A 12,834-nucleotide genomic window follows, 5' to 3' on the forward strand; every position below is an offset into this window, starting at 1 on the left:
ATTTATTATAAGATAAAAGGAATATAGGTTACCTAGTGAGTGAAACTGAGTTAGTGTGCGAAAAAAACAATTTTGGCTGGTTGGCTGACAAGCCAGCCGAATAAAATATACCTGCAATAAGTGAACAGTTACCATGTTGTTCGACTCGTAGCAGCTTATCGTGGAACAAGATATTCATGACATTTTTTAATCCTGAAGGTTCCGAGAAAAACGAGTTAGACCAAGTGCCTATATTAAGCAGTTAAGTTATGAAAAATGTTTCTTGCTATAGCGCTAAGTAAACATTTTCATACTATTTTTCCAATGGCAAAGTACTGAATATGGGCGGATAAACATGAAGTTCCTAAGCCTATGAGTTTATTGACTTAGTATGAAATTATATGCTATTTCTAGTGCCAAGTAAAACTTTTCCAAACCATTGGAAAGTATATGGCACCATCGACTATTTTTCAAACTTTGACAAATAAAATTTATCTAGTGATTTAGTTAAATATAGTAAAATAAGTACCTAGCTAGTACATTTATCTATCTGCATAAATATTTATAGAAAAAGATGGATTCATAGTAGTAGATAGTCAAATAAACGAAAAAAAGTCAATAAACTCATATATTAGAAACATAGGTACTAAGAAAAAAAGGGCAAACTAAATGAAATTATTGATTATTTTCCATACTAATGCCTCAAATTTTAGCAAAAGGAAGACCTGTGTTTTTGTTTTGTTGTCCATGATGTTCAATTTTGACATGTCACAACTTAGATGGCAAATAATTGCTTATTTAGTACACGTTATAGGCCAAACTTTGCCTAAACCTAGAATTAATTTGGTTCCTTCCACTATTTCTTGCCAAAAATTTAAATTGTATACAAAAAAATTTAGTTTGTATACAAATGTGGACCATAAGGATTATGTGCGCATACACAAAACAGTACTTTGTTTGCATACAAATCTAGACCATATTTATGAACAGACCAACGACGAAGATATGATCTCACATTCTCACGGAGCTCGTGACAGTAAAATAGAATTCAAGCAGTAATTTCTGATGAACTCATGTAAAGAGGCCTGGCATTTCAAAAAAAAAAAAAAAAAATCAGCTGGCGAACCCATTTCACCGGCACGCCCACGCCGGGCTCGTTTCTTCTCCACGAAGCCTTTTCAAAATCCAAATCAAACTCCCCGCAGACGCCCCCAAAGACCACCGCCGCTGCCTGCGCACCACCCAGGCCTCAGCTCGAGCCCAACGACCGGCGCCTAGACGCGGCTGGGCGGTCGGCCTCACCTCACCTCCCCCCGCGCCTCCCTTCTTCCTCCGTCTCGATCTCGCCTCCCCGCCACCCGGCCAGATCTCGCCCTCCCGGCGCTGCGGCCATGGAGAACCTGATCTCCCTCGTCAACAAGCTGCAGCGGGCCTGCACGGCCCTCGGCGACCACGGCGAGGAGAGCGCCCTCCCAACGCTCTGGGACTCGCTGCCGGCCATCGCCGTCGTTGGAGGCCAGGTGCTCGTCTCCCCTTCCCTTGCACGCGTTTTGGGTTGGTTCCTATCGGATCTGGTGCTGCCGCCACAGCTGCGCGGGGCGGATCTCGCGGGTTGCTGGTGGAACCGTGAGGATGAGCTGTGGATGCGGGTTGGTGCTGGGTGGATCTGCGATTGCTCCGAGCGCAGGAAGCAGATTTCGGTCGCTTGCAAGTTTGAATCTGGAGCAGTTTTGATGCGCCCAGCCGCCCACCTGACTGCTTAGTTTTTGAGTTTCTGACTTCCCATTGTTAGGAAGCTAGTTACTAGTGAGATCAAGTAGGGTATACGACTATGCTATGCTCACATGCTGTGTCCATGATGAAAATTATAGTTCGATGATATCCTATGAACTGGATTCGTGCCTTCACGAAACATTTAAGCTCAGTTCCATTTCACCATGCATAATTCAATTAGTCTCACAATTTACGTTTGAATGTTGCTGGTATGATCGACAGAGTTCTGGCAAATCTTCGGTGTTGGAGAGCGTGGTTGGGAAGGATTTCCTACCGAGGGGTTCAGGTATGGTTGTTACACCGAGACATATTGCTGTTGAGTTCAGTGCTACCTTCTAGTTTTTGTTGTTTGGAAAGGTTCATGTTTTGGTTTGAATGGTATTGGCAGGCATTGTCACTCGGCGTCCACTGGTGCTGCAGCTCCACAGAATTGACGGAGACAGGGAATATGCCGAGTTTATGCACCAACCCAGGAAGAGATATACAGATTTTGGTAATTCACCTGTTCTTTTCATTCTGGAGCTGCATGGTTTTGTGAATGACTTCTAAGATCTATTCTATCAAACACACGAACTATACTGTCAGTTATGGTGTGGACTACGTGAAGTTCACTATGCCCATTACACATCTAAATAACACTGTATTTTCCATTCTCTTACCCTAACTTTTAGCATGTTGAGCTTCCCCTAAATATGACCTAGTGCCCATGCTTTTGCTGGGAAAATGATATTTTGTGCTAAACTGGGCTTATCTGCACTCTTATCTAGAAGCGTAGTTTACCTGAATTGGTACATGATTACAACTGTACTTCTGCAGCTGCTGTGAGGAAGGAGATAGCTGATGAAACTGACAGAGAAACTGGTCGCTCAAAGCAAATATCACCTGTCCCTATCCATTTAAGCATCTATTCTCCATATGGTAAGATACTGACTCTGGTGGAGTAGCAGTATAGTTGGTAACATTTCGTTCCATTGCATCATAACGTTTGCATTGTTCTATTTCTAGAGATTTTTTGAGGGAATAATTTCTAGAGATTGTTGTTTTCTTGGGATGGGGTTTTTATTTCCAGAAGCTTTTATGAACTCTGTCATAAGTTCGGCAACTGTACTGTATTTGAATCCTACTAAGTGATTTATCTGTTTCCATTTCCATGCTCCTTGAATTCCTGTTTTGCCTAACAATTTTATATCATTGCAGTTGTGAATCTGACTCTTATTGATCTTCCTGGGCTTACTAAAGTAGCTGTTGGTAAGTGATTGTCTGTTACTCTGTTATGAGCAATCGTTCTTTGGTTCTTCTTTAAGAGGTTTTTTTCCCCTAATTTTCTACTGGCTTTTACACTTTGCAGAGGGTCAACCAGACAGTATTGTTCAGGACATTGAAAACATGGTTCGATCATACATTGAAAAGGTATTGTCAACTACAACCTGGCTGCATTTTGCATGTTAATATTTCCTGACTATGCTTGATTTAATTGGATAAGATGGTCATTTGTTCAGATGCAATCACTTCTTCAGTCCGTATTTAGTTTTACATGCTTTTGCTTCTGGCCATGTCGTCGCACCTTTGAGCTATTGGATTCTGTTCTATGTAATGCTGCAAAATCTTATAGCAATTGCCTTTTCTGGTGCTTTTCAGCCAAATTGTATCATTCTGGCCGTTTCCCCAGCTAATCAGGATCTTGCAACTTCTGATGCAATCAAGATTTCACGAGAAGTTGATCCCAAAGGTACGCCTTTATTGTATCCACTATCCAGTTCAAATAAGTACATGATTACAATGTGGTTAATGGCATATACTTTCTTATACTAGCCTTTATTGCCTTCCTTATTAAGCTATGAAGATCAGTTGTAAAATTAGGGTGTAGGCATATAAATATATAATGGAGTAATGCTGCTACTATTGTCTGAAGGTTATAGGATGGAAATCAAATTTGCATTTCAACCATTTGATTTCTTTCATTGATGGTTTTGATCCTCCTGAGCTGCCAAATTGTATATGTATACATGTATTTTAAAACTTCTTTTTGATGTGCATTTTTGGCATGTTATGAAGCTACATCATGGATCGTTCTGTTATTTTCATTCACTAATTTCTTGCTGTCCATCTTTATTGAAAATTAATTATACTACTCATATATTTTTTTATTCTTTTTGTAATTAACTTTGTTGATAAAGGAATTCAATAAGCTAAGTTGAGTATTCTTTGGGTATATTTTTGAATTATTTGCAAGTTTCATGAAAGTTAATTGCTATTACCCTGTCAGGAGAAAGAACCTTCGGTGTGCTCACGAAAATTGATCTGATGGACAAGGGTACTGATGCTGTTGATGTAAGTTTGTATTTTTTTTTGTAAAACATTTGCTAAATACTTCATAGTCCCGCATAAGTGTAGGAAGGAATAGAATTGGTGTAATGGATTGATTGTATTAGCCTGAGCCTTGGGGCTGAATATATAGGGGTACATGACTTGGAGGGCAAGAAGCCTCTCCTACAGATCTGGTAGGATACAGATACAATCCTAATCTACCTAATATAGAGATATCCCTAATATACTCTAACATCCCCCTGCAGTCACAGCGGGAGCGTCGCAGACGGTGAGATTGGAGAGAAGTCGATAAACTGGCATCCCCCCGCAGTCACAACGGTCAGTGCGCCGCAGATGCTGTGGCTGGAGTGGAAAACCACAAGGTTGCTCAAGCAGATGATAGCCCTTTGTGCCGATGTCGAGGTAGCCGAGGTGAGGACGAGTAGCCATGGTCGTTGATGCCGTACGTAGAGTAGCCGTGGTCGACGTAGCTATGTCGAGGTTGCCGAAGACAAGGTAGTCGCACATGAAGCCGCGGGCGCACGAGGAGGCGCCATGGTGGTGGCGTAATGGAGGAGACGAAGATGGCGACGCGTCGAGGCAGTCGTAGAGGGAGCGATGCCGAAGTCGAAGCAGTCAGGCCATCGGGCGACACATGCCCGAGTTTGCCAGGCTCGGGAACGCATCGGGGACGATGGGCACGCACCGGTGTTGCCAATACCGAACGTGCAAGGGAGGATGCACAACCAGATGCCGTCACCGAGGGGGACCAGCAGATAAGGCCTCCATGGCAGTCGCAGGCGCAGAAGAAGGCGAGGTAGAAGATGCCAACGCCTGCTGTTGCTGGAGTAGACAAAGTAGTCGGGGACGAGATGGCGACGCTGGCGACGTGGTTGTGCTAGACGAAGCGAGGAGGGGAACCCAGATTTTCCAGCACAAGGCCGAATGATCCGGTTGACGCGACGGCGGCGCTCGAAAGAGACGGCGAAGAACTCGTACAGCTTGACGAAGACCATGCGCGGGGCGCGCAGCGACGAGTCCACGATGAGGTCGGGGATGTGGTCGACAGCGGTGAGGAAGCAACGGCGGAGAAGACCACGGGGTGACGCCACTGCTGCCCGAAGAGGCGACGCAGCGACAGCCCTCCGTGCTCGGTGAAGGGCGCGCTCGACGAGGACGGACGTCACGGAAGCCGGGTGGATCACGCACATCGGCTGATCAGACCGAGTAGCGTGAGGCGAGACGACGGTGGGCGAAGTCGGTGAAGACGTCCCGATCGGTGAAGGCGACGACGAGCCGGCGAAGGTCGACGTGCGGACGAGGCGGCGATGTAGGCGGCGGCGCAAACGAGCGCCCCCTAGGGTGCCGGCCATCTCGCCATGCCGCAGGGTCGGAGAGGAAGAAGAGGCCGGTGAAGTCGACGCCGCCGTCGAGGTAGAGGCGCGAAGTCGACGGGCGGTGGGCGACGCAATCCCGATCTCTGATCGGGCAAAAGAAAAATTGATACAACAGCAGCTTGTGTAGTACCTCAGGTGCACGTAGCAGAACCCCTCATCCTCTTATCTACCTCTCACGTCCACGGTCATAAAGGCCATGGGAGAGAGGGAGAAGACAAAGAAAAGGGATGAGCGTGCGGCGATGTGGAGGAGCGGGGCGGATCCGGTCCGGGGGCGAAGACAAGGCGGGGCGGAGCCACACCGAGGCGGTTCCTGCTCGGTGCGGTGACGGATCCCGCCGGATCGGGCGGATCCCTGCCTGGATCCGTGGAGCGGCGGTGGACCCCGTCCAGAGGCGGCGGCGGCCAGCGGTGGATCCCGCCAGGGCGGACGGCGAGGCAGCGGCGCCCGACGGCGGAGGGACGAGGTGAAGCTGGACGCCGCCAGGGGGGTTTGTCGGCGACGAGCATAAGCAGCACTCGGCAGCCCTTGCTGCCGCCACGGCAGCACGGGTCGGAGGTGGGTGCTGCAGAAGGCCGCGACTGCCACCACGGCAGCGCGGGACGGTGGTGTCGTCGATGATTCCCTGCAGATGACGAGGTACTTCCCAATCTGCTGCTGCTTGACGCGATCTGACGGCGGATTAAACTGATCCGCCGCGGAGAGGGGCGCTGCCCCCGGCGGAGGTCTTGGGCGATCTCCTCGGGGGCGCGCTAGGAGGCCGTCGAGGGGGCGCTTTGGAGGTGCGTCGTGGAGGACGGCCGGTGGCGCGCGGAGGGCGGGGTGCGAGAGGGGTAGCGGAAGATTAGGCTAGGATCTCAAACCCTAATCTCGTGATACCATGTAGGAAGGAATAGAATTGGTGTAATGGATTGATTGTATTAGCCTGAGCCTTGGGGCTGAATATATAGGGGTACATGACTTGGAGGGCAAGAAGCCTCTCCTACAGATCTGGTAGGATACGGATACAATCCTAATCTACCTAATATAGAGATATCCCTAATATACTCTAACAATAAGGCTATCTTAATGATTGCTTGAAATTGATTTCTTATTGAATTCTCTTTTGCAGATACTGGAAGGAAGATCTTACCGGCTCCAACATCCATGGGTTGGTGTTGTTAATCGATCCCAGCAAGATATCAACAAAAATGTGGACATGATTGCTGCTAGGCGTAGAGAGCGTGATTATTTTTCCAGTACACCAGAATATAAGCACCTTGCCCCTAGGATGGGTTCTGAATATTTGGCCAAGATGCTCTCAAAGGTATACCTTTCCTCTTTACTGTAGATGCATGTAATGATAGTTGAATTTTTGACTTCATAGATTTTTCATTTTTGGTTTGTATGCAGCATTTGGAGCAAGTGATTAAATCAAGGATTCCGGGCATCCAATCTCTTATAACAAAGACAATTGCAGAGCTGGAGACTGAACTCAATCGACTTGGAAAGCCCATTGCTAATGATGCTGGGGTAAGATAATAGATAACCCTGTTCTCCCTCCTAATATGCCAATGATGAGTGCATATTCTTTTTTATATTTTGGATTATCCTCATTGGTGTTCCTTTGTAGTGTTATTTATTATCAACTATTAAATATGTGTACCTTCAATCCTTGTGCATTCTTATTGACCAATCTATTCATACATGATGTGTGATGTTGCCCCTCCAATAGTGGTTGACATCAAGGTTCAAAAAAGCGCTACGCGCTGAGCGCGCGCTCGAGCCGTGAAAAAGCTTAAGCGTTCTTAAGTGTTATTACGCGCGATTAAGCGTTTTTGCTAATATTGTTTAAAATCTAATTATATAGTTTAAAAAAGGGGATAGGTGTCTTACAGCAGATCACACTTTCACACCAGAGTCCAGAGCACAAGCAATAAGCACAACAGAGCAGAGCACAAGCACAAACTACATCACAATTGATGAATTGCAGAAAGGAAGGAGTAAGGTAGGAAAGGAATTGAAGATTACCTGAAGGCTGAAGCCTGAGGGTGGGTGACACAGCAGAGGAGCCTGAGGGTGGGTGGGCGACACAGCAGTGGAGCAGAGCAGAAGACGGCGCACAGCAGATTCAGAGGGACGACGCACAGTGGAGGAGGCCCGTGGTGGAGGCCCGCGGCGGACGCGGCACGCCAGCGGCGACTGCAGGGGCAGGCCCGTGGCGGAGGGGTGGCCGCGGCGGAGGGGCGGACGCAGCAGTTTCGCGGAGAGATGAGAGAGAATAGTGGATTGGAGGCACATCGATTGGCTGCGTCCTTCAACTAATCCACCCGCGCGCGCGCCAATCTTTCCTGCCTGCGCGCCAATCCTTCCCGCCCTTCCCGCCTGCGCGCCAATCCTTCCCGCCTGCGCACCAATTTTTCCCGAGCGGCGCACCTGCGGTCTCTTTCTTCCCTTCTCTGCTCGCGGGCGGCGCTTTTCCGCACGGTTACGCGCGCGCCTCGCGCGATTACGAGCCTGTGCGCGATTACGCGCTCGATTAAGCGTGCGCCACGCTTAATTGAGTGCTTAGCTGCTAAGCGACGCGCTGACCCTCCGCTCAGCGCTTAACCGCGCTTAATCGCGCTTTTTCGAACATTGGTTGACATTCTTTTTCTTTGTTGGTACTGTATATCTTGTATACCTACTATCGATTCATACTAACGTGCTTTGATGCTGGTGCATGCTGTCCTAGAATGAGGGTTCTAACACATCACTTTGCTCTCTCAATAAATCTTCACAGTGTAATCATACTATTTACTCAAAAGTTAATTGACTGTATTTTAACTTGCAGGGCAAGTTGTACACAATTATGGAAATATGCCGTATGTTTGACGGCATTTACAAAGAGCATCTGGATGGAGTGTACGTTTCAGTTTTTTTCTGTTGCTCCCTTCTCTTTAAATGAAACATTTTGCTTGCTATGTCTGTTGTGCCTTTGTGGATCATCAATGATAGGCTGTTTAACTTTTAACTTCCTAATCTATAAAGGCCTATACACGTGCAGTAGCATTTAATCTTTCCTCTGGCAAGGTTTGTCTGCAACTTGTGCCAAATAAGGCTGATTATGTGTAGATGTGCAGTCTCGTGCAGCTTCCTGTGCAGCTTCCTTTAATGAAAAAAACCATCTATTAATTAAGCTTGTGGCATATGGAATGGACACTATGCTTGGCCTGGTACATTTAAGTTTGCCGCCAATGTAATCGGCCTGTTTACCCACATGATTCTGTGTACTAATATCTTGTGCACAAGAAGCTAAGATAACAAATATTGTCTATGCTAGTGTATGGAATTTCACTTCGGTTAGACTTGTATATATGCACAGTTTTATTTATGTTCCTGAATCCAATATTCTATTATCCAGGCGCCCTGGGGGTGAGAAAGTTTACCATGTCTTCGACAATCAATTTCCTGTAGCAATTAAACGGTTGCAGTTCGATAAACAACTCTCAATGGAAAATGTGAGAAAGCTTATTACAGAAGCTGATGGATACCAGCCTCACTTGATAGCTCCAGAGCAAGGATATCGACGCCTAATAGAATCTTGCCTTGTTAGTATAAGAGGTCCTGCTGAGGCAGCTGTTGACGCGGTATGCAAATTTACTTATGCCTGCTCCAATTCTAATTCATTATGATAGCCTCAGGACCTCAAATAATTTACTTGGAATTTTCTCATTGCTGTGCTGCTGAATCTGTTATAGCCTTGATAGTTTTGGCTGTTCAGGATTTCTCATCGTTGCAAAAATTTCATTTAATTTTGTTTTGTTCTAATTTGAACTGTGTATTCGTTGTTGGATGTTGAAATGCAGGCAATAGCATTTTTTTTTAAACTTGGATCAGGGTGTCTAACACATTTGGAACTAAGTAATGATGATTTTGCTTTATATCTTTCACTTTGGTTGTGTTGGTTGATTAGGAAGAAATATTCCATTGCCTTGGCATGGCTGCCATATATCAAAATATTCAACTAGGCATAAGTTGGTTAGGTGCTATTTTGTTAATGACTAAAATTGACTGGTCACATGCGGCGTGTTACGCCAAGTAGCATTTTGTGGAAGCTAGTCTTTGCACCATTATTTTTCAGTAATTTTGTGTTTGAACCTCAAACTTAGCTACTCCATCACAAGTTTTCTTCATGGATGAAAATATCAAATATTGTACTAAGTGCTGTAGCATGTGCCACCCTTGGCCAGTTGTAGTCATGGACGGAAGTGTATCTTCCTTCGTTAGCCTTAGTTATCTTATTTGGCAATACTACCTTTGTATTTTCAGAATATAGGCTAATATTGTCATATTGGCAGGTCCATGCTATCCTGAAGGACCTTGTCCGCAAGGCTATCAGCGAAACACATGTAAGTCTTTCTTGCTATTACTATCATAATAAAATTATCTAGACCAATACCTTATATCAGGCATGTCTGCACTCTGCTGGTTTGGAAAGTATCCAACTTTTTTCGAAACTTGCAGAATTAGGGAGCATGTTTGGAGTTTTTTTTTGTTACTAAATATGTAAGCAGGTTACTAAACTGGTAAAGTACTTCTCCGCAGGAGCTGAAGCAGTTCCCCACTCTTCGCGTGGAAGTAAGCAATGCAGCTTTTGAGTCATTGGATAAAATGAGAGATGAAAGCAAGAAGAATACATTAAAGCTGGTTGATATGGAATGCAGCTACTTGACTGTGGATTTCTTCAGGAAGCTTCCTCAGGATGTTGAGAAGGGTGGAAATCCAAGCCACTCTATTTTTGACAGATATAATGACTCTTATCTTAGACGAATTGGTAAGGTCTATTTGCATTTTTGCTTCATTGATTGTTGGTTTTGCTATTTACTGTCCAACATCTCACTTTACTAAACAATTATCAGGACAAACTGTTCTATCATATGTCAATATGGTGTGCGCAACATTGAGAAACTCCATACCGAAATCTATTGTGTATTGTCAAGTCCGTGAGGCAAAGCGCTCACTCCTCGACCACTTTTTCACTGAACTAGGAGCAAGAGAGGTGAGATACTTTCTTCATTTGGAAGGTGTATTTGGTCATGTTACTGTACTCATAGCTGATGCTTCCACTACTGTATAACATTTACGATTGTGTACTTTGCTTCATCTCCAGTAGCGGGTTGTCTCTGTTAGTTCTTACCACTCCTGAATGCCGCATGAGGTCTAACATTTGTTATATGCAGATGAAGCAACTTTCCAAGCTTCTTGATGAAGACCCTGCAGTCATGGAACGAAGAACTAACCTCGCCAAAAGGCTGGAACTGTACCGGAGCGCCCAAGCAGAAATCGATGCAGTTGCGTGGTCCAAATAATTTTGCTGGCCTACCTACCCTGTTCTTGCATGCTCTCTACTCCTTGTTTGGTGATTCTCCCCTATTCTGGGGGCATATATAGCTGATTTTTTTCCTGTTGTAGGTAAGGTCATTTATACATCACCGCAGCTGTACGGTGTCCTTTGGTTTGTGCTTTTGTTCCTTGTGCTTGAGGATCTAGGGGACACCAGGCTGCTGTACTTCTGTATCACGACAAGTTCATATATTGTGCTTCTATTACCGTGTATTCTTTTATTCCATCCGTGTGCGGCTACATAGCATGTTGTTGCCAGTGTACAGATACTTGCAAATATTATAGGGATCCCAATATTATAACATAAAAAATAGGCACCAACAGCTGGGATACTGGTCTTCAGAAACCTACAAAAGCCACCGCCCATGACCAACGCCACAACAGCTGCTGACCGCCTGATCGTTTCACATGTACTATTCATTACTTAAAATGCAAAGGGAAATTTCCTTATCCTCGAAGAAGCGGGTTTATACACAGATAAATACTCTTATTACTATCTGCTGTGGGGAGGGAGCGACGAGAGCGTTCGAGCGCTCCCTGGACAACACGTGCCAGGGAGAGGGCGTGCAATGCGGGCTATGGAATCGGCGTCCTCTGCTGCACGCTGGCACCACGCGGCTCCTCGATTCTTTGCTCTGTCGTTTCGCCGAAGCGGTGCGTCGCCCTTTACATGTAGGCTTGCCTGCTGCCGCACCGCCTCCGCTACGCGTGTGGGCCTTGCCTGCAGCTTGCGCTGCTCGCTCGCTCGCTCCCCTGGCAGTCTGGCACGCTGGCTTGCCGTGCCGGCGCCGGTCGCCGCGGCGTCGAGCACACGCTGTTTCCCGCACGACCGCGCCGCCTGGCCGCCAGCCGCCGCCGAGCCGAACAGCCCGAGCTAAGCTGAGCGCCGCCGAGCCGAGCTAAGCGCGACGCCGAGCACACGTCGTTTCCCGCGCGGCCGCGTCGCTGGCCGCCGGCTGCCGCCGAGCCGAGCAGCCTGAGCTAAGCTGAGCGCCGCCGCCGAGCAAAACATCCCTGCCGCCGCGCCTCGCTTTCCCATCTTCTCCTCCCCTCCCCCCACCGAAGAATCCCTAGTCCGTGACAGTCTCGCACTTGCCTTCGCCCCGGTCGACCATGGCGCTCCAGGCGGCGACGTCCTTCCTCCCCTCGGCCCTCTCCGCGTGCAAGGAGGTGAGCTGAGCGCCGGAGCTCTATTTCTTCGTGCACGCGTTTCCCCCAGCCGGCGAGCACCCCGGCCGCGGCCGCGGTGAGTGAATTGTTGTTGCGTCCGGTGGTGCTGACTGCGGTTGCAATTCTGGTGCGGCGGTGCTGACCGCGGTTGCAATGCTGGTGCGGTGTGCAGGGGTCGGTGAAGGACTCGGCGTTCCTGGGTGTTCGTCTCGCGGATGGCCTCAAGCTGGAGACCACCGCTCTAGGCCGACGCTCACCCCGAGTTGAGCTGAGCGCCGCTGCCGCCCGCAGTGCTCGCCTAGGGTTTGGGATTTGGGAATTGGGAGCTCGAGTTTGGAGGCAGTGTGAGGGAGGTAGGGGGCGATGGGCTGGGGTAGGGTGGGGTGGGGGTCGGGCATAGCAGGGGTGGGGGCGTGTCGTGGGCTGTCCTGGGCCGCGGGGGAGGGGGCAATGTGGGCCGGTTGATGGGAGAAGTTGGACTGATTTTTCAGCCTGTTAAGCTATTATGCTGTTTTTTTTATTTTTTCCTTCATATACATGCTGAATACCAATGATACATAGTGGGCCCGCCTCTATCAAGGAGGACTTGGCGATATATGCAACAGCCAGCCCATTCCACGCCCTCCAGTATACTTCTCTTCTACTCTATACACATACGTAACCATCAATCCATCTACCATTTTGCTCCTTATTTCCCAGTACACAAGCATAGCAAGAGCCCAACCCGCAAGCACCTGACAGCCCACAAACATACTCCGATCCAAACAAAATAGAAAACTTCAGCCCACTGTCGTGATATCCAGGTGAGCGCGGCGCAGCGCGCTGCTGACCTAGTTTCCTTATG

At 47.6% G+C, this 12,834-nt stretch overlaps 1 protein-coding gene across 1 annotated transcript; it reads left to right on the top strand.

Moving 5' to 3' along the window:
• Nucleotides 1-1,147: 1,147 nt before the first annotated feature.
• LOC120664689 (dynamin-related protein 5A-like) lies at nt 1,148-11,046 on the top strand. Its single transcript, XM_039943987.1, has 16 exons — nt 1,148-1,499; nt 1,975-2,038; nt 2,141-2,245; nt 2,569-2,670; nt 2,950-3,000; nt 3,101-3,162; nt 3,391-3,481; nt 4,019-4,083; nt 6,568-6,762; nt 6,849-6,968; nt 8,269-8,339; nt 8,839-9,064; nt 9,776-9,826; nt 10,023-10,251; nt 10,337-10,476; nt 10,658-11,046. The coding sequence occupies exons 1-16, from the start codon at nt 1,371-1,373 to the stop codon at nt 10,784-10,786; spliced, it is 1,830 nt and encodes a 609-aa protein (XP_039799921.1). The 5' UTR covers nt 1,148-1,370; the 3' UTR covers nt 10,787-11,046.
• Nucleotides 11,047-12,834: the final 1,788 nt, after the last annotated feature.

This window comes from Panicum virgatum, chromosome 3N, assembly GCF_016808335.1.
Source record: "Panicum virgatum strain AP13 chromosome 3N, P.virgatum_v5, whole genome shotgun sequence".
In the NCBI taxonomy this organism is placed as follows: Eukaryota; Viridiplantae; Streptophyta; class Magnoliopsida; order Poales; family Poaceae; genus Panicum; species Panicum virgatum.

Excerpts from the sequence above, each read along its gene's own strand:
- LOC120664689 (XM_039943987.1), top strand. The coding sequence starts at position 1,371 with ATGGAGAACCTGATCTCCCTCGTCAACAAGCTGCAGCGGGCCTGCACG. Across the intron at positions 1,500-1,974 it reads TCGCCGTCGTTGGAGGCCAG|AGTTCTGGCAAATCTTCGGT; the intron begins GTGCTCGTCTCC and ends TATGATCGACAG. Across the intron at positions 6,969-8,268 it reads CCATTGCTAATGATGCTGGG|GGCAAGTTGTACACAATTAT; the intron begins GTAAGATAATAG and ends TTTAACTTGCAG.